General features: G+C 38.4%; 1 protein-coding gene across 1 annotated transcript in view; it reads right to left on the bottom strand.

The window, feature by feature from the left end:
* The window catches only part of DNAJC13 (DnaJ heat shock protein family (Hsp40) member C13), a gene marked incomplete in the record, with an annotated part of 3,140,357 nt that overhangs the window by 1,607,563 nt on the left and 1,509,383 nt on the right, over nt 1–23,411 (bottom strand). Inside the window, 1 exon segment of the mRNA XM_044066722.1 lies at nt 21,346–21,499. Coding sequence (XP_043922657.1) covers nt 21,346–21,499 — 154 coding nt within the window.

Genomic DNA, 23,411 nt, shown 5'->3' on the forward strand with positions numbered 1-23,411 from the left:
GATACATTCTGTACCCTGCAGAAGCCTCAACAGACCTTCAAGACTCCTTACAGAATGTCCAATTTCTGAAATTTCACACCATCTAAAGGAGAAGCAGCACCAGCACAAAATTCAGAGCAAGTGCCACAAGATCCAACAACAAAACATTTGCACTGCTAATTACACTGATGGACCTAGTCAAACTATCACGCTCCTTCGACCAGGTTAAGGGGTAAATCCATTCTTCTCCATGCAAATGTTAACAGACAATTCTGAAAGGATGAAACTCAAAGATTCATCGGGCCCAGACAGTCCCTTCTCAATGTAATGGGACTCATCTAGATCATAACTGATACTGCCTAGTTCAGTGCTACAGCTAACAATAAAGCAGAATTCCTGGACTTTCAGCCTAGGATGGCTTAAAGAGAGCGATGACGCATCAAACAACCTCTATTTAACAAAGTTTCTAGCAGACTTGCTTTAATCTGGATTACTTAATTTCTTACAGTGTTTGGGCGACTTGCAAATACTGAGAGCCTTCTTCATATAAAAAGATAAAATACATTTCTACATTGGCTTTCTAAGTCTAGTATATCACAGCCTTACATTAATAGCACAAACCATAGCATTTTGATGAAACTGGCATTTTTTTTTTACTTGATTACTAAATCACGATGTACACAATGATACAGGTACACAAACATTAAAAAAGAAAAAAAAGTAATGACATTTTCATGCACTATACATGCATTTTAACAAATATTCACTCTACCTTACATAAATTACTCAGTTTCTGCCTTCCCCTAAACACCACATCTCCTCCTCAACATTATTTTCCATTAATATACTCACAAATTCTATTTCTTATGCAATTTGCTTCTTCCCATTTCTACAAATCCCACCATCCAGTTCTTTTTTTTCTTCTTTATAATATCCAACAAGTCAATTACAGCTGGCTTAGATACTAATTTTCAAGTAATTGCCTTTTTGGCAGCCAATAATGTTAAACTTTGTAAAGCATTACTTTACTAGAATTTTCAAGTACAAATATCATATGTAAATAATGGTAATATTCTTGAATACTGTACCATTTATATGCTTGAGTTTGGGAGGCCCTTATTTTCTGTGTCAATGGCTCTAAATATAAGCAAATAAAGGGGCAAGAGGATACCCTGCCTTGTTCTTCTGTTCTGATACAGCTTTATGGAGAGGAAACCTTCCATCATAATTCTTGTCTGACTCTTCATACATCCTCCTAATAAACCTTATTACTCTATCAGGCAATATAAATTTTACCATTGCCCTACTCATAAAATACCAGACAACTCTAGTAAATGCTTTTGCTGCATCAAGACCCACCAAAAATAGAGTTTTCTTGCATCCAGATTCTGTCTAAACCATCACCGTCTTATTAATGTTGTCAAATGCATGGCTCTCCTTCACAAAACTACACTGATCCACATTATACATTTTGGCAACATCTCTGCCATTCCGGTAACTAAGTACAGACAAACTGTACTTGCTAAGGGAATGGCGGAGGTGTTGCCAAAAATAAACAAAAGTTGAAATTGGTTTATATGAAGGTGGGTCTAAAGGGTCCTTACCTCTCTGGGTAATACAGCCACCACAGCCTTCTTCCAAGACATTGGTACTCCTCCCACCACAACCTTTTAAAATACTGTTAAACAAAACTCTCCAGATTATCACTTTTTCCATCCCAACTTCCAAAGAATACAGTCTGCTCCTGGAAACTTCTCTTTTGACTGATTATAAATCACTGTTTTATCTTATCTTTTCCTGCCTTAGCAATACCTTTCTCTAACCTTAGCATAGTCAGTTCTTCAATAAATGTCTCTATTTGTGCCTTTACTTGGTTTCCAAGCTTTTCTGCTTTATACATACTTTCATAAAACTGCTGAAATATTTCTAATACCTCTACAGGATGTCTGACTTTTTTTTAAATATATAGGCTCCTTACATTTGGTGGCAACCCTTTTTATTTTTCTGTGTCAAGTGTGCTAAAAGTTTTCTGCTCTGGGGTTATCAAAAAAGTTGCTTAAGAGTAACCTTTCTAAAGTAATGCTATCCAAAAGCTACCTTATTCTCCTTTTAGCACTCTGCAGCTGCTCCTCTTCCTGTTCAGAGATGTTACTCTTATTCTGCAATACTTTAACCTTTGTCAACCCCTCTAAATAATTCATATTACCTTTTCCCCTCATATCTCTCTATTATGTTTACGCTGTTTTCAAACTCCATTTTATTCCCCTCACTACCTATCCCTTTGGGAGTAATTTATACCTTCCCTAATAATTCTTGAATCATTTCCTCTACCAAAGTCCTTCAGTTCTCTATTTTCAACTAGTAAAAAAGCACCAGTGTATCATTTTACTTCAATACCATGCACATTTAACAGTGCATGACTGAAAACAGTTATTAGACATGTGCCAAAACTTTCAATTAAATACACGTTTTTGTGAAATACAAGTTCTATCCAGTCCAGCATGGTTATTGTACCTTGGGGAACATGTAAATTCTGTCAGCGTCCATAGTACTGAATTTATTTTATTTATTTATTGGCATTTGTTTACCAGGAAAGTCCACTGGGTCATGAAAACCCGTAAAGCTCCATAATATAACAATACACAACATATAAAATAAAACAGTTAGAATACACAAGCAATATTACAAAACAGACAGTAATATACAAAAGTTGAAAGTGTGCAACTACCTGATATGTACAGCCAAGAGTCACAAACTAGTAAAATGATTAAATTATTGTACTTTAAGGGTAGTACACTGAAGGTGTTTTGGTGTTATAGGCAGCAAAATGTAAAGAAAGGTGTGGATAGATGAAAGGGTGAGGGTGGACAGAGGAAACAGATAAATTAGTTGTTTTGACTAGAGAAAAAGAAAGTTTGCAGGGGGTAAGGATGCAAATTTGAGTAGGAACAAACTTAGAATATAGAAAGGTTACTGACGTGTGAGAGCTGAGAATTACACGGCCAACACATCTTCCATACCAAATATTCTCATTTATTCAGAAATCTATCCTCTTTTGTGAAATTCTCCACTCTATGCTCTGATGCATCCTCACTACTGCAAATCAAGTTCCAATTTTCTTTCATAAATATTCCCTGCTGAAAGGTGATCATTTCTCACAAAATTCTCAAAACTCCATAATTGCAGTTTAGGTAGAATATAAATGCATGCCAGTGTAATCATTCTCCCCTGCTAAATCCCCCTTAATACAAAATATCTGCCTGTCTTCTATCACTATTGGAGCCTCTCTAACATTCGGTATTATTCTGTTTCATTTGTCCCTGCCATTTTGCTGAATGTTCATACAAAAATCCTTTGTCAAATTCACACTAATTTCTATCCAAATCCGTTTCCTGCAACATTGCTATATTTGTAACTGACATTTCTTAATATAATTCAGTACTCTCTTCTTTTTGTCTATACCTTTAACTCCATTTACATTCCATAATATGGACAGAGTACACATTTCCAAAGAAAGCTTTTTCTCCCACCTATTATACACAACAGTTCTTCTGAATGTGTATTTCCAGCTTTTAGCTTACATCACACTAATATTTAGCAGGCTGATCTCTTTTGCAGTTGCATCTTCTCATTTCAGTTTGAACCTATATTTAATGACTTTTGGTTCAATGAAAACATGTAAACAAAAAAAAAACTACATAAATTTTCAGACCCTCTATCCTTTTAACTACAACATAATATATATACATTCTCAAAAACATGACTACTACCCTCAGGAAACAGTTGTCAGCTGTTCCCAGTACGACTGTACACACAGACTAAAATTAAGGGGACCTGTGCTAAAGCACACATTACAACCTGTTTTCCCACTTAAACTGGTTGCTACCTGTTCTTTTTTACCTCTATTCCCCATCCATATGTGAAAAACAGCATAAGTGCTTTCAGAAAGCACTTTTAACCCTAAGAAAACGCGCTCTGGCTGCCTTTACATAAACAAAACTGTGCAATGTTATATTAAATGCATTAAAGTATTAAGGTTGCTGGAAAGGCAGCAACTTCAATATCTTCACCTCCCACCATTTCAAATGTTTACTCTTCCCTGAACTGCTTGCGAACATTCATTTAATTACAGTGTACCTCATATACCTTAAATTCAGCACAGAATGTTTAAGAGGTCTCATGATTACTGAACCACAAACTTCAATACTAACCATAAAGTACAGTTTTGTACCTACCATAAATGTAGATGTCCGAATAGGAATGCATCTGCAGTCCTTACAAATGGGTAGTCCTGTCGTCAGGCAGCCCTTCGGTCGGCCGGATTCCAAAGTCTGGGTCTGGCCTCGGCTGGTGTCGCACTTCACCCGACGTCATAGCTGCAGCTTTTCGGGTATAAAGGCATCAGCCGACACCATTTTCCTCAGTGTTTCTTGCCCCAGATGCCAGTTGCCCTCTTGGATAGCTAAATTTTGGATAAATGCCAATGTTTCCAAATAGTAGAAGGCAAACACAAAAAATAAGCATGTATGTACATATATACAAACAAATGCAACATACGACATCCCCCCCCAGCTAGCTATTAGATGGGCAAATACCCTAGGAATACCTCAGAGGGGAAGGAGGGTGGGTAATCCTGACTGCAAATGCATTCCTATTCGGACATCTACATTTATGGTAGGTACAAAACTGTACTATGTCCTTCAAGGATGCATCTGCAGTCCTTACAAATGGGTAGAATACCATAGCCAAACTAGGGGAGGAGGAAGAAGAAATTATGGTGTAGTTAGGATCCCTTGCAAAACAGCAGTGGCAAACCCTGCTCGGGATCTAGAGTATAAAGGTAAGTTATAATGCTTGGCAAATGTATGCACGGAGGTCCAAGTAGCAGCCTCTATAATGTCCTTGGTAGCCACTCCTCGTAAGAAAGCTGTGGTAGTGGCTGTAGCCCTTGTGGAGTGAGGCCTGATGTTCTCTGGAGTTTGCTTTCCATGGTAGGAGTAGCAAAATCTGATGCAATTTCCTATCCACTTGGAGATTGTCTGTTTTGAAATTGCTTTTCCTTCCCTTCCTGTTGCATATGCTACCAGAAGCTGGTCAGTTTTTCTATTGCCCTTGGTTCTGTCCAGGTAGTAGCGTGAACTGTCTATGTACATCCAAAGTATGCAACAGTCTTTCCCCCCTGTTCTGTGGATTGGGGAAGAATGTAGGTAGGTGGATAGCCTGGTTTAAAGACACTCTGGATACCACCTTAGGCATAAATGTAGGATTTGTTCTCATGGACACTCTGTCTTGATGGAAGATCAGGAAGGGTTGTACTGCCATTAAAGCCTGTAGCTCAGAAACCCTTCTTGCTGAGGTAATTGCCAGCAGGAAAGCAGTCTTCCAGGATAGGTGTTGTAGTTCTGCTGTTGCTGCTGGTTCGAAAGGAGGAAGTTTCAATTTTTCTAACACAAAGTTCAAGTCCCATGCTGGCAATGGTGGTTTCCTAGGAGGTTTTACATTTTTAATTCCTCTCAGAAACTGCCTGAGTAGAGGATGCGAGAAGACAGGGGGATCGAAGCTGTATTCTGCAGAAATAGCTGATGCATGTATCTTGATGGAGGAATAGGACAGGCCTGTATGGAAGAGCTCCAAGTACTCCAGGATGTTGGCTATGTTTACCTTTGACACATCTTTTCCCCTTTCAGTACTCCAAATGAGAAATCTTTTCCATTTTCCTGCATAGTTCCTTCTTGTTGAAGGTTTGCAGGCCTCAAGGATAATGTCTTTAACCCTTTGGGATAAATTTGGGTTAGTTGCTCTTATGTAATGTTCCAGGCAGTCAGCTGCAGAGTTTTCAGGTTTGGATGCAGGGTGTTGCAGCCGTTCTGTGTTAACAGCAATGGGATCAGGGGTAGTGCCCACATTTGTCCCAGAGACATGCTCCTCAGTAATGGGTACCAATGTTGTCTTGGCCAGTCTGGAGCTATCAGAATGATCCTTGGACGTTCCTCTTTGATCTTCAATAGCACCTTGTGCATCAAAGGAAGAGGTGGGAATGCATATGCTGTCAGGCTTTTCCAACTGAAGGATAGAGAGTCCACCTTCCAAGCAAGTGGGTGGTACGTCCTTCTGCAGAATTTCTTGAGCTGGTGATTGAGTGGGGATGCAAATAAGTCTATTTGTGGTAGTCCCCATTTCCTTGTGATGGCCTTGAAGATGTCCGGGTGTAGCATCCATTCGTGAGCATCCGTGGTAGTTCTGCTTAATAGGTCTGCTAGGATGTTTTCTTTTCCCGGTACAAAAATTGCTTGTAACTGAATGTTGTAGCTCAGAGCCATATTCCATAGGTCCAGTGCCATCCGGCATAGAGGGTATGAGTGTGTGCCTCCCTGTTTGTTGATGTACCACATGACTGTGGTGTTGTCTGTCCTTATCAACTGCCCTTCTTGGAGGAATGGTCTGAAATTCTGTATTGCCAGTTTTACTGCCAGCATTTCCTTTAGATTTATGTGCAGGTGCAGCTGATCTTGAGTCCATAAGCCTTGTATGCACTTGTCCAGCATGTGGGCCCCCCAACCGAGGTCTGAGGCGTCCGTTGTGATGGTTTGGCTTGGTTGAATGCTGTGGAAGGGCAAACCTGTGTTTGACTGACATGCCTGAGCCCACCATAGGAACTCTTGTTTCAGGCATGGGATTAGTGGTATTTTGGTTTCTAGGCTGTGCCTGTGTTGAGACCATAAATTCTTCAGGTACCACTGTAGCTTTCTCATATGCAGTCTGGCATGAGGGGCCAGGATTATGCAGGATGCCATGAAGCCCAAGGCTTGCAGTACTTTTCTTGCTGTTAGTTGGTTCTGCTTTGTTAATGCCAAGAAGTAGAGAGGAAGTTGTTCTTGTTTTTCTGCAGTTAGGAATGCCATCTGTTTTGTTGTGTCTAATTCTGCACCTAAGAAGGTTATTCTTTGGGATGGTATCAGTCTTGACTTTTTTATATTGACTGTATATCCCAGGGCTTGCAGCAAGTAAATGACTCTTTGTAAGTCTTCTGTTAGCTTGTTTCTGTTGTCCGCTTGTATCAGGCAGTCGTCCAGGTATGGATAAATTTGGATTCCCTGAAGCCTGCAATGAGCGATTACTGATGCCAGGCATTTCGTGAACACTCTGGGCGCAGTAGATAAGCCAAAGGGCAATGCTGAAAATTGATAATGCTCTGATCCTGCAAGAAATCTGAGGTATCTTCTGCAGTTTGGTCGTATGGGGACGTGCAGGTATGCCTCCTTGAGATCTAGAGTCACCAGCCAAGACTCCTTGCCCAGCATGGGAAGAAGCTGCTGTAGGGTCAGCATTTTGAATTTTGGAACAATGAGGAATGTGTTTAAAGCAGACAGGTCGAGAATAGGCCTCCAATTTTTCTCTTTTCTTGGTACCAGGAAGAGTCTGGAGTAAAATCCCTTTCCTTGTTCCATAGATGGTACCCTTTCCACAGCTCTCATTTTTGCTAATTGAGCTATTTGTTTTAGAGCTTCTGTCTTTTGACTTGGTGGTAGGTTTGGCATTCCTCTTTTTCCTGGTAAAGTATGGAAATGAAACCTGTAGCCTTGGTCTATAGTTTGCAAAATCCACTTGTCTCTTGTGATGCAGTGCCAGTTTTTTGAAAATAAGGCTAGCTTTCCGCCTAAGGGTGCTGCTATCTGTTCCCTGGTAGGCGGTGCCAGAGCCAAGTCACTGTGATTGTCCTGTTGCAGTGGTAGTAGTTGTGTCTGTGCCTCGCTGGTTGTTACCCTGCCACTGGCGTCCCCTGTAGGCACCACCTCTGGATTGATTTCTGCCTCTTGAATGCCCATTCCTGCCTCTCTGTGCTTTAGAGGAGTCTGGAAAGGACCAATCTTTGGAAGGCCAGTTCCTGCTAAACCTTGGAGGCTGAACCTGTAAGAAATCTTTCACTGTTTGTACAGATTTTGCCTTCTCTTCCATTTTCTTCAGTACCTGCTGAGCAGGAGAACCAAATAAAATGACCTTATCCATAGGAGCATCTAATAGTTTTGCTTTAACATGATCCGGCAAGACCTGTTCTTTCAACCATGCATGCCTTCTGATAACTGTGCCAGTCATGGCTGATCTAAAGGAAGCCTCCAGTGCATCATAGCCGCATTTTAAAGAATGGTTACTAACCTGCTGAATGTTATGCACCATTTCTAGAACATATTTCTTATCTAAAGAGTCATCAGAGGACAGTTTCTTGTTAACTGATCAAGCATAAACTCCTGGTATTGGATCATATGAAACTGACAGTTCAATGCCCTAGCTGACAGAGTAGCAGAGGTGTATACTTTTACCCCATCTCTCTAAGGACCTGGACTCCCTTTCAGAGGGGAGGGGATTTTTAACAGAGGTAGATGCTACTGCTTTAGGCCCCTGGGAGATAGTCTCGGGATCTGCAAAAGGAGCATTGTATAAATGGTGATGTGTCCGGGACCCTGTAGAACCTATCGGGCTTAGCAGGGGCTGGAGGTAAAGTATCAGGAGCAGTACAAGCATCATTAAATGCATCATCTACAACAGAAAGAACTGGAGGTATAGCTAAAGGCCTATGTTGTGGTAAATGCAAAAAGGTCCTAAGCCTTTTCTTTGAATCTGAGAAATCTTGTCCCTGCCATTGAAATTGCTCCCTCATGGCATGTAAGGTTTCCCCAAAACCGTGGGGGAAGGGTTAAAAGTTTAAAAAACCCCATGGTGAGCAAAAAATTAAGATAGTACTCTGTTTTGTGAAAATACAAGTTCTATCCCAGTCTTAGCACGGCATATTGTACCTCGGGGAATATGTAGAGATTGGGTCAGGCGTTAAGTAGTACTGAATTAATTTTATTTATTTATTGGCATTTGTTTGCCAAGAAAGTTCAATGGGTCATGAAAACCCGTAAAGCTCCATAATATAACAATGCATAATATATAAAATAAAACAGTTAGAACCACAACTGCAATATTCCCAAAAAACAGACAGTAATATACCAAAAAGTCGAAAGTGTGCAACTACCTGATACGTACAGATTTTTAGCAGCCAAGAGTCACAAACTAGTAAACTGTATAAATTATTGTACTTTAAGGGTAGTACACTGAAGGGGTTTTGGTGTTATAGGCAGCAAAATGTAAAGAAAGGTGTGTGATGCAGATGAAAGGGTGAAGGGTGGATTAGAGGAAACAGACTAAATTAGTTGTTTTGATCTGGAAAAGAAAGGTTTGCAAATTTGAGTAGGAACAAACTTTAGAATATAGAAAGGTTACTGACGATGCTGAGAGCTGAGAATTGCACGTGCAACACATCTTTCCATACATTAAATATGCCTCTCATATTATTCAGAAATCTACACCACTCTTTTGTGAAATTCTCCACTCTATGCTCTGATGCATCCTCACTACTTACCAAATCAAGTTCCAATTTTCTTTCCATACGATATTTCCTCTTTGAGAAAGGCAGATCATTTCTCCTACCAAAATTCTCAAACTCCATAACTGCAGTTTGGGTAGAAGCCATAACTGCATGCTAGTTAGTAATCATTCTTCCCTGCCTAATCCCCTTAATACAAAATACATTCCTATATTCCTATCACTATGGGAGCCCTCTCTTAACATTCGGTATTAGTTCTGCTTTCATTTGTCCCTGCCATTTTGCTGATATGTTCATTCCAAAATCCTTTGTCCAAATTCACACTCCATTTCTATCCAAATGCATTCCCACTTGCAACATTGCTATATTTGTCGCTTGACATTTCTTAATACAATCTTCAAGTACTCTCTTCTTTTTGTCTATACCTTTAACTCCAGATTTACATTCCATAGCTATATTATGACATTACATTTCCAAAAGAAAAGCTATTTATCTCACCTATTATATACACTCTGATTCTTTCTGAATGTGTATTTCAGCTTTAGCTTACATGTCACACTAATACTAGTGGGCTGATCTCTTTTGCAGTTGCATCTTCCTCATTTCAAGGTTTAGAGATTCCTAGGAGTTTAACGTACAAGTATTTTATGTACAACCTGTTTTCCCACTTAAACTAGTTGCTACTAATTTTTACCTCTGTCCCCCCCATCCTTTATGTGTAAAACAGCATAAATTGCTTTCTTGAAAGCACTCCCTAACCCTAAGAAAATGCACTCTGGCTGCCTTTACATAAACAAAACTGTGCAATGTTATATTAAATGCATTAAAGTATTAAGGTTGCTGGAGAGGCAGCAACTTCAATATCTTCACCTCCGCATTACTTCCCAAATGTTTACTCTTCCCTGAACTGCTTGCAGACATTCATTTTAATTCTGATGTACCTCATACCTTCATTTCAGCACAGAATGTTTAAGAGGTCTCATGATTACTGAACCACAAACTTCAATACTAACCATAACATACTATAAACAAACACACTATTGGCTTTTTAATTTCCTAGTGCCTCAGCTATTGCTTTCCACAAGAATACTCTTTATACATCAGGCTGTAAGATTTATTTTTATGCAAGTGTGAGGAAAAAAAGTTGAAATTTTGTAGATAGTTTTAATAATGACTGTGGAGTAAAACTGGTACAAGAAATTTGAATATCAATTTCTTGAATATTTCTTTAATACGGAATGCAGGCTGTAATATACATACTAAACTAGTTAGGAAACTTACTTCTGTAAACAGTGTTTGCATGCAAGCAGTGCTCACCCATTCCATATGATTGAATATTTACCAACAGGAAAAAACATCAGGATAAAAGAAATACTTCTCCTTTCGGCTTTTCCAGGTTAGGGGACGCCACAGCGGATCACCTGTCCGCTCATGATTGGCAGTGGGGTTTTACTGTGTTGAGTTGCCAGCCCCACGCCCATCCTTCCACAGAAGGCACACACTCACACCTAGGGCCAATTTAGTGTCTCCAATCAATAAAAGAAATACAACTAATATATCAAATATCGAAGAAAAAATGTCAAATGTGGAAGAAAGATTAAGAATAAGAGGTAATACACATGAAATATTAGACAAGGCTAAGAATGAAGTCTGAAAAACTGAAGAAACTCATGAAGATAGACACCTATATGATAGCTATTTGTACGAGTTTAAAACTGCATGCATGAGAAAAAAAAGTATTAAAAACTGTTTTGTGCAACTGATTTCACTGTTTTGGATATATTTAATAGTGTCATTAAAAATAATTGATATATTTGCAGATGAAATTTTGAGGCAAATTTGCCTCATTCAGTTTTTCATTTTAAAACAGCATTAAATTTAGGTGAAATGAGCCCACAATCGCATAAACTGAGTTTAGATATTAATGGTATGCATTCTGGTGGAAAGTGCAATATCTGGAAATGTGTCTCAAAAATGAATGAGTTAAGTACTGATATAATTGTTCATGTCTAAGATGGTAGTTTATGGGAATAAATGTGATTATACAGAAGCCAAATGCTACATTACTCAGGCTAAAGAATGGCAAAGTACAGAATACAGGAACATTTAAGAGATTTAAATAGACATATCTGAAAGTGTAGTAGCAGAACATGCCAAATGATGATATGGGGGAAAATGGATGGCTTTAAATATATTGCACTGGCTTGATATAAATGTACCTAAAAAGAGGTAATACACAATTAGTATCAAATGCTTTGGAAGCACATTTGATTTTAAGATACAACACATTGCTACCTAAAGGCTTAAAGAGAAAATACATAGCTAACTTTACTGTAGAATAGAAAACTTAAATGCACTTGTTAAGAAAATGTTACTTGCATAATGTTAAGTATTCAATTTTTATTTAATTATTGTTACTATATACAGGCATTTTTATTGTAATGTTGAATTTTGTTTTCCATAGAAGGCAAAAGCCAAAGCACTAGGGAATTAAATGTTGTTAAAAGCAGAGTGTCTGTTTCACATGATTAATTGCTTGCACCAGCAGACACGTCTCAAAGCAAAAGCGGGTAAGGAGGAAAAACAGCATCCAGTGACTTTGCAGATGCATGAAAGAATATTAGTACATTTAAATCAGAACAGTCTGATCAAACTTATTGTGGTTTATCACTTGTAACCATAGATGTTTTGTCTCCCACAAAGACCATTTACTAATGAAAAATAGCCAATGACTTTGCAAATACCAGCAAACCTCCATTTTCCATGGCCCATTATTTTTTTTCTCATTTTTCAAATGTATTTACTTAAAATGTCTACAGCTTAAAACAATACATTAATCTATCCATCCCTGCAAAGAGAGAGATTACCTCAGTTTTACAAATGTGATCAACACACTTTGCCTCATCCACTCCAGCAGTCCAAGATCGCAACATAGTATTCATTTTAATTTTCTTCTTTCCAGCCTTTCTTACATTATTACAGTGTAAAACCTGGAAGCCTTCCAAATGAGAAAAGATGTTACTGCTTTATCGTCTTTGACTTGTACAGCAGTCACTGATAAAAAAACTCACCTCACAAAAAGCTGCTTTACAATAAAGCCTGCAACTTATACAATGGATTTTTATACAAATGAACCAACTGTTTTACTTACAGTCACTTCTTCAGTCCTACTGAATATTAATGACTTAAGCAGGTTATGTTGCTTGACAGCTTACCTCAGTTTAACAGTCAACAAAATCCCAGTCTTTCTCGGCCACTACTATTTGCAAAGCCACATTTCACATGTCTGATCCTATACCTAATGAGACTCCCATCTCCCATTTATTCACTAACTTCATAATGTTTCTGGTCTTTTTCTGTTGATCCCCATCTCCCAACACCTGGTCTCTAGTTCAAATCTAAAGTATTCCTGATTCTTCACATCAGGTTCTGTGCTTTTTTCTTTGCTCAAGCATTCCTCTTTGGAGAGATGGAAAAGGTTTCACTGGCAAAGTCTCACTACAGGATTTGCTACTGTCAGAAGAATGAGAAGCAAAGTCCTCCTCCTGCTTGTAAACTTTTTTTTTCCTTACCATCTTCTGCATCAAAAAATGTCTTTGATCCTCCAGGTGAAAAAAATCTGAACAGAGTTGGATACAGCAGCTTGAATCTCACACCTGCCTCTCAACAACCCCCCCCGGGATAAACTTTATTCAGTACATATCAGACATAAGACAAGCATCTCTGTCCACCAATACTGGTGTTGTCTTAAGTTTTCCTTTACACCAATTCTTTTGTCAGCAGCAACTCTTTCTGGTGGTGACTGCATCTTTATATCGGTCTTGGCTGCTGTCTCATAGCCAGAAAATTTGTCCTCTCACTTAGCAAATCTTGCTGTTGAATACCAGTCCAGTTCCTTATTTGTACTTTCATAAAATAAACAGTCTCTCCCTTTTAGTTTCTCTTGGACAGCACACAATCTCAGGTTTCTCTTCCATGCTCTGTATTCCTATTCTACTATTTTTAAACATTTCTTCTACGGAAGACTCAGTCATCCAGCCTTTTCTTCAGTTCAGCCTCTGATGTTTGCAGTTTACATCAGCTCATCTGAATAATTGAAGGTTTTTTTTTAGTCAGCCTTTTTTATTTACCTCTATATATTTCTACAATGATTCACTTACTTAAGACACCTCCAAGTGCATTTGATTTTTTCCACTATATCACTGGAATTCACCCCCTGTACCTAACTTTAAATAAGCCTACTTTCTTGATGAAGAGATGCAAGATTCTTTCAAGCTAGAGTTTTCACTTTTCCTTTTCTGGTTGATTTTCTGTTACTTTCTCCTAATTTCCTTTTTACTGACACCCAGGCAGTGCAATTACAAGTCAGTAAATAAACTTCAACCAGTCTGATAACTTTATTGGCTTTTGTTTCACAACTGTAGTTTTGACAGTAGGAGTGCTACAATCAACCTGTTGATCAATGTGCAACAATCTTGGTAGTCCCAAAACTTGCATGTTTTAAAATAATGTCCTTGCATGATGCAAAATATACACATAATTGCTTGATCAGAGGTGCCATTTTGTTTCCTCACAGCATGACTTTCAGCATATTTCCAAAACTTCATGCAAAGGAAATGATCTTACAAATGCAAACCTTGCATGATCTATCAAACTGGTGGATGTACACATTGGCTTCAAACAGCAAAGGAATAAAAACCTTGGCTATGGGCCAGGTTCCATTACAGACCAGGGTTGCTGGAGGTGCTGACACAGGAGCATGGACAGTTTGGCCTACTCTGTAGAGGGTGGTGGAAATCAAATCTCTATCACATCAGCACTTGACCAGGTGGAGGTGTGCAGCATGTAACATACAATCAGGGATGTGGATTTTTAGTAGCTTTCACAGCACATACATAAAGTGTGCACTAGGTCAGGGAAGGTGTGATTTGAGTCCACGCCAGATGCCAAAACATGTCGTTAAGCCAGCACAAACAATCCTCAGCTACGTCTTATTAAAGATGCAGCAACATGAAAAAGAAATAGGCAGTTCTCCAGCATAGGAACAATTAGTTCTAGTCTTTCGGCATGGGTAGCTCTAGTCTGTGGAGCTGAAGCAACACCCTCAAGCTGCTGGCACAAGTGCATTTTGTCTCTGCAGTGACTGACATTGTCTCTGTTGCGGGTGGTACAGCAACCTTTGCACCTGCCTGGATGATAGCAACCCCAGCTGGCTGTCACCCCAAGCACATTATGGTTATTCACTGTTTGGGGAATGAATGCGCTGAAGTCTCATGGGAAAACGTGTTGAAGACTGCCAAACAGGACAGAAAAAAAAAAAAAACGTTTATATTTAGCTATATATAAAATGGATGAAAAAAAACCACTTTGAAAATGAAGTTGCTTGAAAGGGTACAAGGGACGTGCATTTTAAAAAAAAAGACAACCTCATTTCTGAGCTAATTTACAGGGGAGGAAAGAAGTGAGAAAGGCATCCCTCAGCAATACCCAGCAGACAGTACAAGGGAATCGTAGTTCCCTAAGGAAACTGTGCTGATGACAAAGCTGATGTGCATCACCTAGAGGTTGGGAAAGTAAGTACAGCCTGCTCCCCTGAAGAGCTAACCTCCTTTCAGTTTATGTTTTTTTGTAGTGTGGAGCTAAGTGTGCTTTCTGCGATGGTTACATTTTTCATGTCCTACAATTTCCAGCACTACTGCCTCACCCATATAGTTTACTTATGAAGGCCTGGAATCTAGCATCTGTAGTATTTACTATATAATCAACCTTACAGCAATGTTGGCATTTGATTTTTCTGCATGACAATTTCCAGTTATTAGTTAACATCTTAAGAAAAGCAACATATAATCACATGTGAAATTAATTTGTAATGACTGTTAGTTTGGTTAAAGTGCATGTATTAAGGGGAACAGGGGATTTTAATGAACATTTTTTTTCATTTTTTATTATTTATTTTTATGTTGTCTTTATTTTGAGACTGGGGTATGTGATGATTGTGACACAAGCATGGGTGCTTAAAGGCTACTATCTAGTCGATGTGTGTGCTTAAACATGACTATGTAATCCGCATTTATGTGCGTATATGTAGTGCTTAAAGATAACAAAAACAGCCAGCACCTCAACTGTATTTTATTAGTAATATTTGTTGCATTGCAGTATTTATCTTTACTGTGTTGTTGCTACTCAAAAATATTACACTCCCTGAGGTGTGACTGAGGAAAGTCCACAAACCAGATTTTTAAATGAAAATAATTTCTTCGCACTCAACTGGCCAGGGCAGCCATGGTGTACACTTGTGCCATAACTAACATGTTATACCACTCTGTGTATTGGAAACATCATCACAACAGTAAGGGTCAGAACTACATCCAGAACTCAAGTTCTCAATTTTTCTTTTGGGTAAGATTTGTTTTTAATCCCAGTCAGTTAATTATCTCCAGAAATCATTGTTTCACATCCTCAAGGAAGTCATCAGAACTACAACTAGAAAATCTAGCAAATCTGGCATAATTGAAAACTGTTTTTTTGCACATCTGACCCATAATCATACCAAATTCCAAGAACAGTAGCTCACCTTTACAAGACTGGTCTTTTATATCTATCTCTCTACCTATCTGTCTATATATCTTTATCTGTCTAAATTATTTAGCCTCACTATCTATCTAACCTATCTCTCTAGATATCCGACTAATTTGTTTAGTTGTTCTGTGAAAATATAACCTTCTACAGTTTGTCTGCTTTAATCATGCCACAAGGTTAAAACTTTCCTGAAAAGAAATCTTGAGTTTGTTTTCCCTTTGGGGTCTTAACCACCATGTCAGGAAAAAAAGAAAACACATCATCACTCTTTGTACCCTTTGTGGATGTAAATGTTATTTCTTGATATAAATGACCATAACTTTGGCAAACAGAATTTCTGAATTCTATGCCTTAAATGGCAGGAAACAATTTATGGCAGTAACCACAACCATTATTTCTAGTCAGAAGTGATTTTAGCCGTGTCTCTTTCTCTGGTGAATATAGTTCTGGTCCTCTTTCCAAAAGAGGAAAGCAAAAGTGAAAATCTGTTACCCACATTATTAAGCACATCTGCGTTCTGTATTATATGGCACTCACATGCAACATTAGGAAGTCTGGCTAACTAATTTTTTCCGTAAACAAGATACAAGGTCTGTGTGTGACCAGGCAGACCTTTTCAAAGTGGTTAGTCCATTGTATTGCCTTTTGGTGCGGCTTGTACAGCAGAACTCTGATGGACACCACCACCATGTAGGTACTTTTTGCAGGAGTTGTCTACCGTATCTAATGCTGCTTTGAACAGTGTCTCGGCCTAGGATGTATGTGAACCTGCATCCTGATCATCTATTCATAAGCTATGTGTCAAATAGGCAAGTACTAAGCTAGCTGCCCTTGCTGGCCATTTTAAGCCTAGCCAATTTCTCTTTTTGTGTTCATCTAGACTGAAGGTAGACTTTAATAGGACAGTACAGTAGGGAGAGCGTCTGTTGGTTGTGACGCTTGATCAGTTTTAGGAATTATGAGAGTCAGCTCACTTGTTTCCTGCTACAAGAGTCCATTTCTCTGCAGTAAATATAATACAGTTGTGTGAAGTTTTCACTACAACAGTGGGCCTTCAAGGGAAGCACACTTTTTTGGATTTGTTTGTTATGCTTTACTGCTCTTCTGCATATTGTTAATGAAAATATTTCTAGTTGCTTTGAATAGTGAGTAGGTCCTATACGGATACAAGACTGCTGTACATTTCTGTGAAATTTTGAGTCTGTCTTGGTTTCCAAAGAGGGAGAGGTTTGAAAGCAAAGAAGCTGTACGCTGTGTTGTTCTAGAATTTCAAATCTGGCCCTTACTACAATTGACATTAGCTGGATTTTTGTTAATAAGCTACGTTTGTGTTTGAATTCATTATTTTTAATAACTTGTTGGTTTACATTGTATATTTATTGTTTTTGCTGCTTACAAAGTCTAAAATTAATATTTTGGCATCTTGCAGACTGGTTAATACTGAAGTAATTTAGTTGTGTAAAATTTATAAATTTAATTATTAACTTTGCTGGGCGGCCGTGGTGGTGCAGCGGTTAGCATTGCCGCCTCACAGCAAGAGGTTCTCCAGTTCGATCCTTGGCTGGGGTGCCTTCTGTGTGGAGTCTACATGTCTTCCCTGTGGTCGTGTGGGTTTCCTCCCACATCCACAAGACATGCTGTAGGTGATTTGGACACTCTAAATTGGCCCTAGGTTTGAGTGTGCATGTGTGTGCCTTCTGTGGAAGGTTGGGCGATGGGCTGGCAACTCGACACTGTAAAACTCCACTGCCAATCATGAGCGGACAGGTGATCCGCTGTGGCGACCCCTAAACGGGAAAAGCTGAAAGAAGAAGAAAGAAGTTAACATCTTATAGTTCCTACCCTTTATTCTACTGCATCTCCAAATTTTAACTATGAGCTAAAATTAATACAAAATAAGTCAGCAGTCAGAAAAGAAATGGCACAACAAAACCAGCAAAGCAATGAAATGACTCATTTGTTTACAGTATTAAAGCAAAAAAAAAATTTTGCAGTTCTTGAAATTAACTCTATGTCATATGCCTTACTTCAAATTCTTGATGATTCCAAGAGATGACAGTAGCACTTCCAAGCTCTCTGTCAATGTTAAATGCCCTCATTTCTGACTCCAAGGTATCTCTTAACTCTTCCCTTGTTTTAAAATTCCATATTAGGTTAGACTTGGCATGATCCTGCTGAAATCTGAGCAAAGAATGTTTTAAATTACTAGTCAGGCACACTAAAATCAAAAGGAAAACACAAATGTAATACATGAACAAAACAGTATTACTTTGGAAGATAACACATTTACAAAGCATTGTGGGATGGTGAGGTACACACCTGAAACAACTAGCATCAAAACCTGTAATCATAACTGCCCTAATATTCATTTATAACTGTTGTATTGTACTGTTTGTGTGCTTTATTTTTCCTTAATACTTCAACTACCCTAAGTCAACAATACATTTCAAATGGCTGCATTCAAAATGGAGAGTCCACAGCAGTTTAGATATGCTGTGCAATTTTTAACAGTTAGTTCATTTTCCATTTCTTAAACATGCAAGTGAACAGGTTCAAGGACACATTTCAATAAAACCTTCATACTGCAGAAACACAGTGACAACAATCAAAGCAAAGACAATTGTACTGTAAAAACAAACAATGAAAAGAAAAAAACATTATATGAAATGTAAGGAAAAACTACTGATAATATACAACAAAATTGGCAATTCTGCAGTAAAATAAATACAGAACACAGGTAAGATGCATTAATTAGCAGCAAAAAAAAAAATCAGACATAAGGATAGATAGTGACTTATAATTAAAGGAAAAGAAAAATAAGAAACACAGGATATGATGCTTGACTTATTAGCTGTCAGGGGAAGATATATGAATTATATCAACTACAATGGTCAAATTTTACATCAGTATTCTACAAAGACAAAATGTCACACAGAAATGTAGGTTCATAGGCAAGTACTAGGCTAGCTGCCCTTGTGGGCCATTTTAAGCCTAGCCAACTTCTCTTTTTGCTTTTGAAATAATCTACTGCATTTGGATACAGACTGGCCTTACCCATCCTATGGTCGATAATTACATATTAACCCTAATGAGAGTAAATGAGATCATACAATTGATAATTTCAGGGGACCCATGCATTGGATGAAGCATTCAAGGCCATGCCTCTGTCCATTAGTAATACAGGGGCAGTCCCCAGGTTAATTTTCTATTTCCCATCTACAGATCCAAGTTGTACTTAAATATGGACAAGGATGAACTTTGTTTTATGTAGATGGAGAGTGTGTTCCACAGAAATGGTACCCTCTGCGAAATATACCTGTCCCTCCAAACCATTCTGTTGATGTTGCAGAAGAGGTTCAGATCCCTAGACTGAGTATTTCTGATACCATTTGACTTGCTGATGTGCAGTAAATCCATCAGTAATGGATCAGTGGATGCCTTGTATGCCAGGCACAGGTCACATCTTAGCAGTCTGTAGGATAGCAAGTACAGTGACAGGGCTTTGAGTCAACCCATGTAGGGCATGTTGTTTAGGCCTTAAATCCTTTTCAGTATGCCATCGCTGTAGGTGTTCCACCTGCTGCATGTATTTGGACAAATACATGCCAAAGTGGCTATGATATTTAGATTGGCCTAATGAGGCCTGAGAAAAGGGAAAACACATCATCACTCTTTGTACCCTTTGTGGATGTAAATGTTATTTCTTGATATAAATGACCATAACTTTGGCAAACAGAATTTCTGAATTCTATGCCTTAAATGGCAGGAAACAATTTATGGTAGTAACCACAACCATTATTTCTAGTCAGAAGTGATTTCAGCTGTGTCTCTTTCTCTGGTGAATATAGTTCTGGTCCTCTTTCCAAAAGAGGAAAGCAAAAGTGAAAATCTGTTACCCACATTATTAAGCACATCTGCGTTCTGTATTATATGGCACTCACATGCAACATTAGGAAGTCTGGCTAACTAATTGTTTCCGTAAACAACATACAAGGTCTGTGTGTGACCAGGCAGACCTTTTCAAAGTGTACTGTATTGCCCTTTGGTGCGGCTTGTACAGCAAAACTCTGATAGACACAACCACCATGTAGGTACTTTTTGCAGGAGTTGTCTACCGTATCTAATGCTGCTTTGAACAGTGTCTCGGCCTAGGATGTATGTGAACCTGAAACCTGTTCATCTATTCATAAGCTATGTGTCAAATAGGCAAGTACTAGGCTAGCTGCCCTTGCTGGCCATTTTAAGCCTAGCCAATTTCTCTTTTTGTGTTCATCTAGACTGAAGGTAGACTTTAATAGGACAGTACAGTAGGGAGAGCGTCTGTTGGTTGTGACGCTTGATCAGTTTTAGGAATTATGAGAGTCAGCTCACTTGTTTCCTGCTAGAAGAGTCCATTTCTCTGCAGTAAATATAATACAGTTGTGTGAAGTTTTCACTGTAACAGTGGGCCTTCAAGGGAAGCACACTTTTTTGGATTTGTTTGTTATGCTTTACTGCTCTTCTGCATATTGTTAATGAAAATATTTCTAGTTGCTTTGAATAGTGAGTAGGTCCTATAAGGATACAAGACTGCTGTACATTTCTGTGAAATTTTGAATCTGTCTTGGTTTTCAAAGAGGGAGAGGTTTGAAAGCAAAGAAGCTGTACGCTGTGTTGTTCTAGAATTTCAAATATGGCCTTTACTATAATTGAAATTAGTTGGATTTTTGTCAATAAGCTACGTTTGTATTTGAATTAATTATTTTTAATAACTTGTTGGTTTACATTGTATATTTATTGTTTTTGCTGCTTACAAAGTCTAAAATTAATATTTTGGTGTCTTGCAGACTGGTTAATACTGAAGTAATTTAGTTGTGTAAAATTTATAAATTTAATTATTAACTTTGCTGGGCGGCCGCGGTGGTGCAGCGGTTAGCATTGCCGCCTCACAGCAAGAGGTTCTCCAGCTCGATCCTCGGCTGGGGTGCCTTCTGTGTGGAGTCTGCATGTCTTCCCTGTGGTCGCGTGGGTTTCCTCCCACATCCCAAAGACATGCTGTAGGTGATTTGGACACTCTAAATTGGCCCTAGGTTTGAGTGTGCATGTGTGCGCCTTCTGTGGAAGGTTGAGCGATGGCCTGGCAACTCGACACTGTAAAACTCCACTGTCAATCATGAGCGGACAGGTGATCCGCTGTGGCGACCCCTAACCGGGAAAAGCTGAAAGAAGAAAGAAGTTAACATCTTATAGTTCCTACCCTTTAATCTACTGCATCTCCAAAGTTTAACTATGAGCTAAAATTAATACAAAATAAGTCAGCAGTCAGAAAGGAAATGGCACAACAAAACCAGCAAAGCAATGAAATGACTCATTTGTTTACAGTATTAAAGCAAAAAAAAATTTTGCGGTTCTTGAAATTAACTCTATGTCATATGCCTTACTTCAAATTCTTGATGATTCCAAGAGATGACAGTAGCACTTCCAAGCTCTCTGTCAATGTTAAATGCCCTCATTTCTGACTCCAAGGTATCTCTTAACTCTTCCCTTGTTTTAAAATTCCATATTAGGTTAGACTTGGCATGATCCTGCTGAAATCTGAGCAAAGAATGTTTTAAATTACTAGTCAGGCACACTAAAATCAAAAGGAAAACACAAATGTAATATCTGAACAAAACAGTATTACTTTGGAAGATAACACATTTACAAAGCATTGTGGGATGGTTAGGTACACACCTGAAACAACTAGCATCAAAACCTGCAATCATAACTGCCCTAATATTCATTTATAACTGTTGTATTATACTGTTTGTGTGCTTTATTTTTCCTTAATACTTCAACTACCCTAAGTCAACAATACATTTCAAATGGCTGCATTCATAAAGGAGAGTCCACAGCAGTTTAGATATGCTGTGCAATTTTTAACAGTTAGTTCATTTTCCATTTCTTAAACATGCAAGTGAACAGGTTCAAGGACACATTTCCACAAAACCTGGGCCACACTGCAGAAACACAGTGACAACAATCAAAGCAAAGACAATTATACTGTAAAAACAAACAATGAAAAGAAAAAAAACATTATATGAAATGTAAGGAAAAACTACTGATAATATACAACAAAATTGGCAATTCTGCAGTAAAATAAATACAGAACACAGGTAAGATGCATTAATTAGCAGCAAAAAAAAAATCAGACATAAGGATAGATAGTGACTTATAATTAAAGGAAAAGAAAAAGAAACACAGGATATGATGCTTGACTTATTAGCTGTCAGGGGAAGATATATGAATTATATCAACTACAATGGTCAAATTTTACATCAGTATTCTACAAAGACAAAATGTCACACAGAAATGTAGGTTCATAGGCAAGTACTAGGCTAGCTGCCCTTGTGGGCCATTTTAAGCCTAGCCAACTTCTCTTTTTGCTTTTGAAATAATCTACTGCATTTGGATACACTGAAGGAGCTGCAGGAATTTCTGACAAGTACTGGTTGTGTACTACATGTGACAACAATCTCCCGTATTCTCCATCTGTTTGGGTTGTGGGGTATGGTTGCAAGACAGAAGCCTTTTCTTAAACAGAAAAACATCCAGGCCTAGCTAAAATGTGCAAAACAATACGTCACGTCTCCCAAAAGCATGTGGGAAATGTGATGTGGTCTGAGAAGACCAAGGTTGAACTTTTTGGCCACAATTCCAAAAGGTACGTTTGGCACAAAAATACTTTGCATCACCAAAAGAACACCAGCCCCACGGTGAAGAATGGTGATGGCAGTATCATACTTTGGGGGTTTCTTTTCTTCAGCTGGAACTGGGGCTTTAGTCAAGGTGGAGGGAATTATGAACAGTTCCAAATACCAGTCACTTCTGGCCTAAAACCTTCAGGCATAGGCAAGAAAGCTGAAGTTGAAGAAGAATTTCACCTTACAACAATGACAATGACCCCAAACATACATCCAAATCACCAAAAGAAAATTAATGTTTTGGAATGGCCCAGCCAGTGTCCAGACCTAAATCCAACAGAAATTCTATGGGGTGACCTGAAGAGAGCTGTGTACAAGAGATGCCCTTACAATATGACAGATTTGGAGCACTTTTACAAGGAAGAGTGGGCAAATATTGCCAAGTCAAGATGTGCCATGCTGATAAACTCCTACCCAAGAGGACTGAATGCTGTAATTAAATCAAAAGGTGGTTCAACAAAGTATTAGTTTAAGGGTGTGCACACCTATGCAACCAACTTATATTACGTTTTTTTATTTTTTATATTTTTTCCCTTAACAGATTTGTTTGTTTTTCAACTGAATTGTACAGGTTATAGGTCACATTAAAGGTGGGAAAAGTTTTGAAATTATTTATTGTCTCTTTTTTTGTACCACAAAAACCTGGTATTTTAACAGGGGTGTGTAAACTTTTTATATCCACTGAATTTTAGCCTCACACTTGGCTATGGTGGATTTTATTAAGCTCCTGAGTTGCTTTACTTCAGTGACAAGAGCTCTAACAT

This window comes from Protopterus annectens, chromosome 3.part1 (genome assembly GCF_019279795.1).
Source record: "Protopterus annectens isolate FY-2018-M chromosome 3.part1, PAN1.0, whole genome shotgun sequence".
NCBI classification, from domain to species: domain Eukaryota; kingdom Metazoa; phylum Chordata; order Ceratodontiformes; family Protopteridae; genus Protopterus; species Protopterus annectens.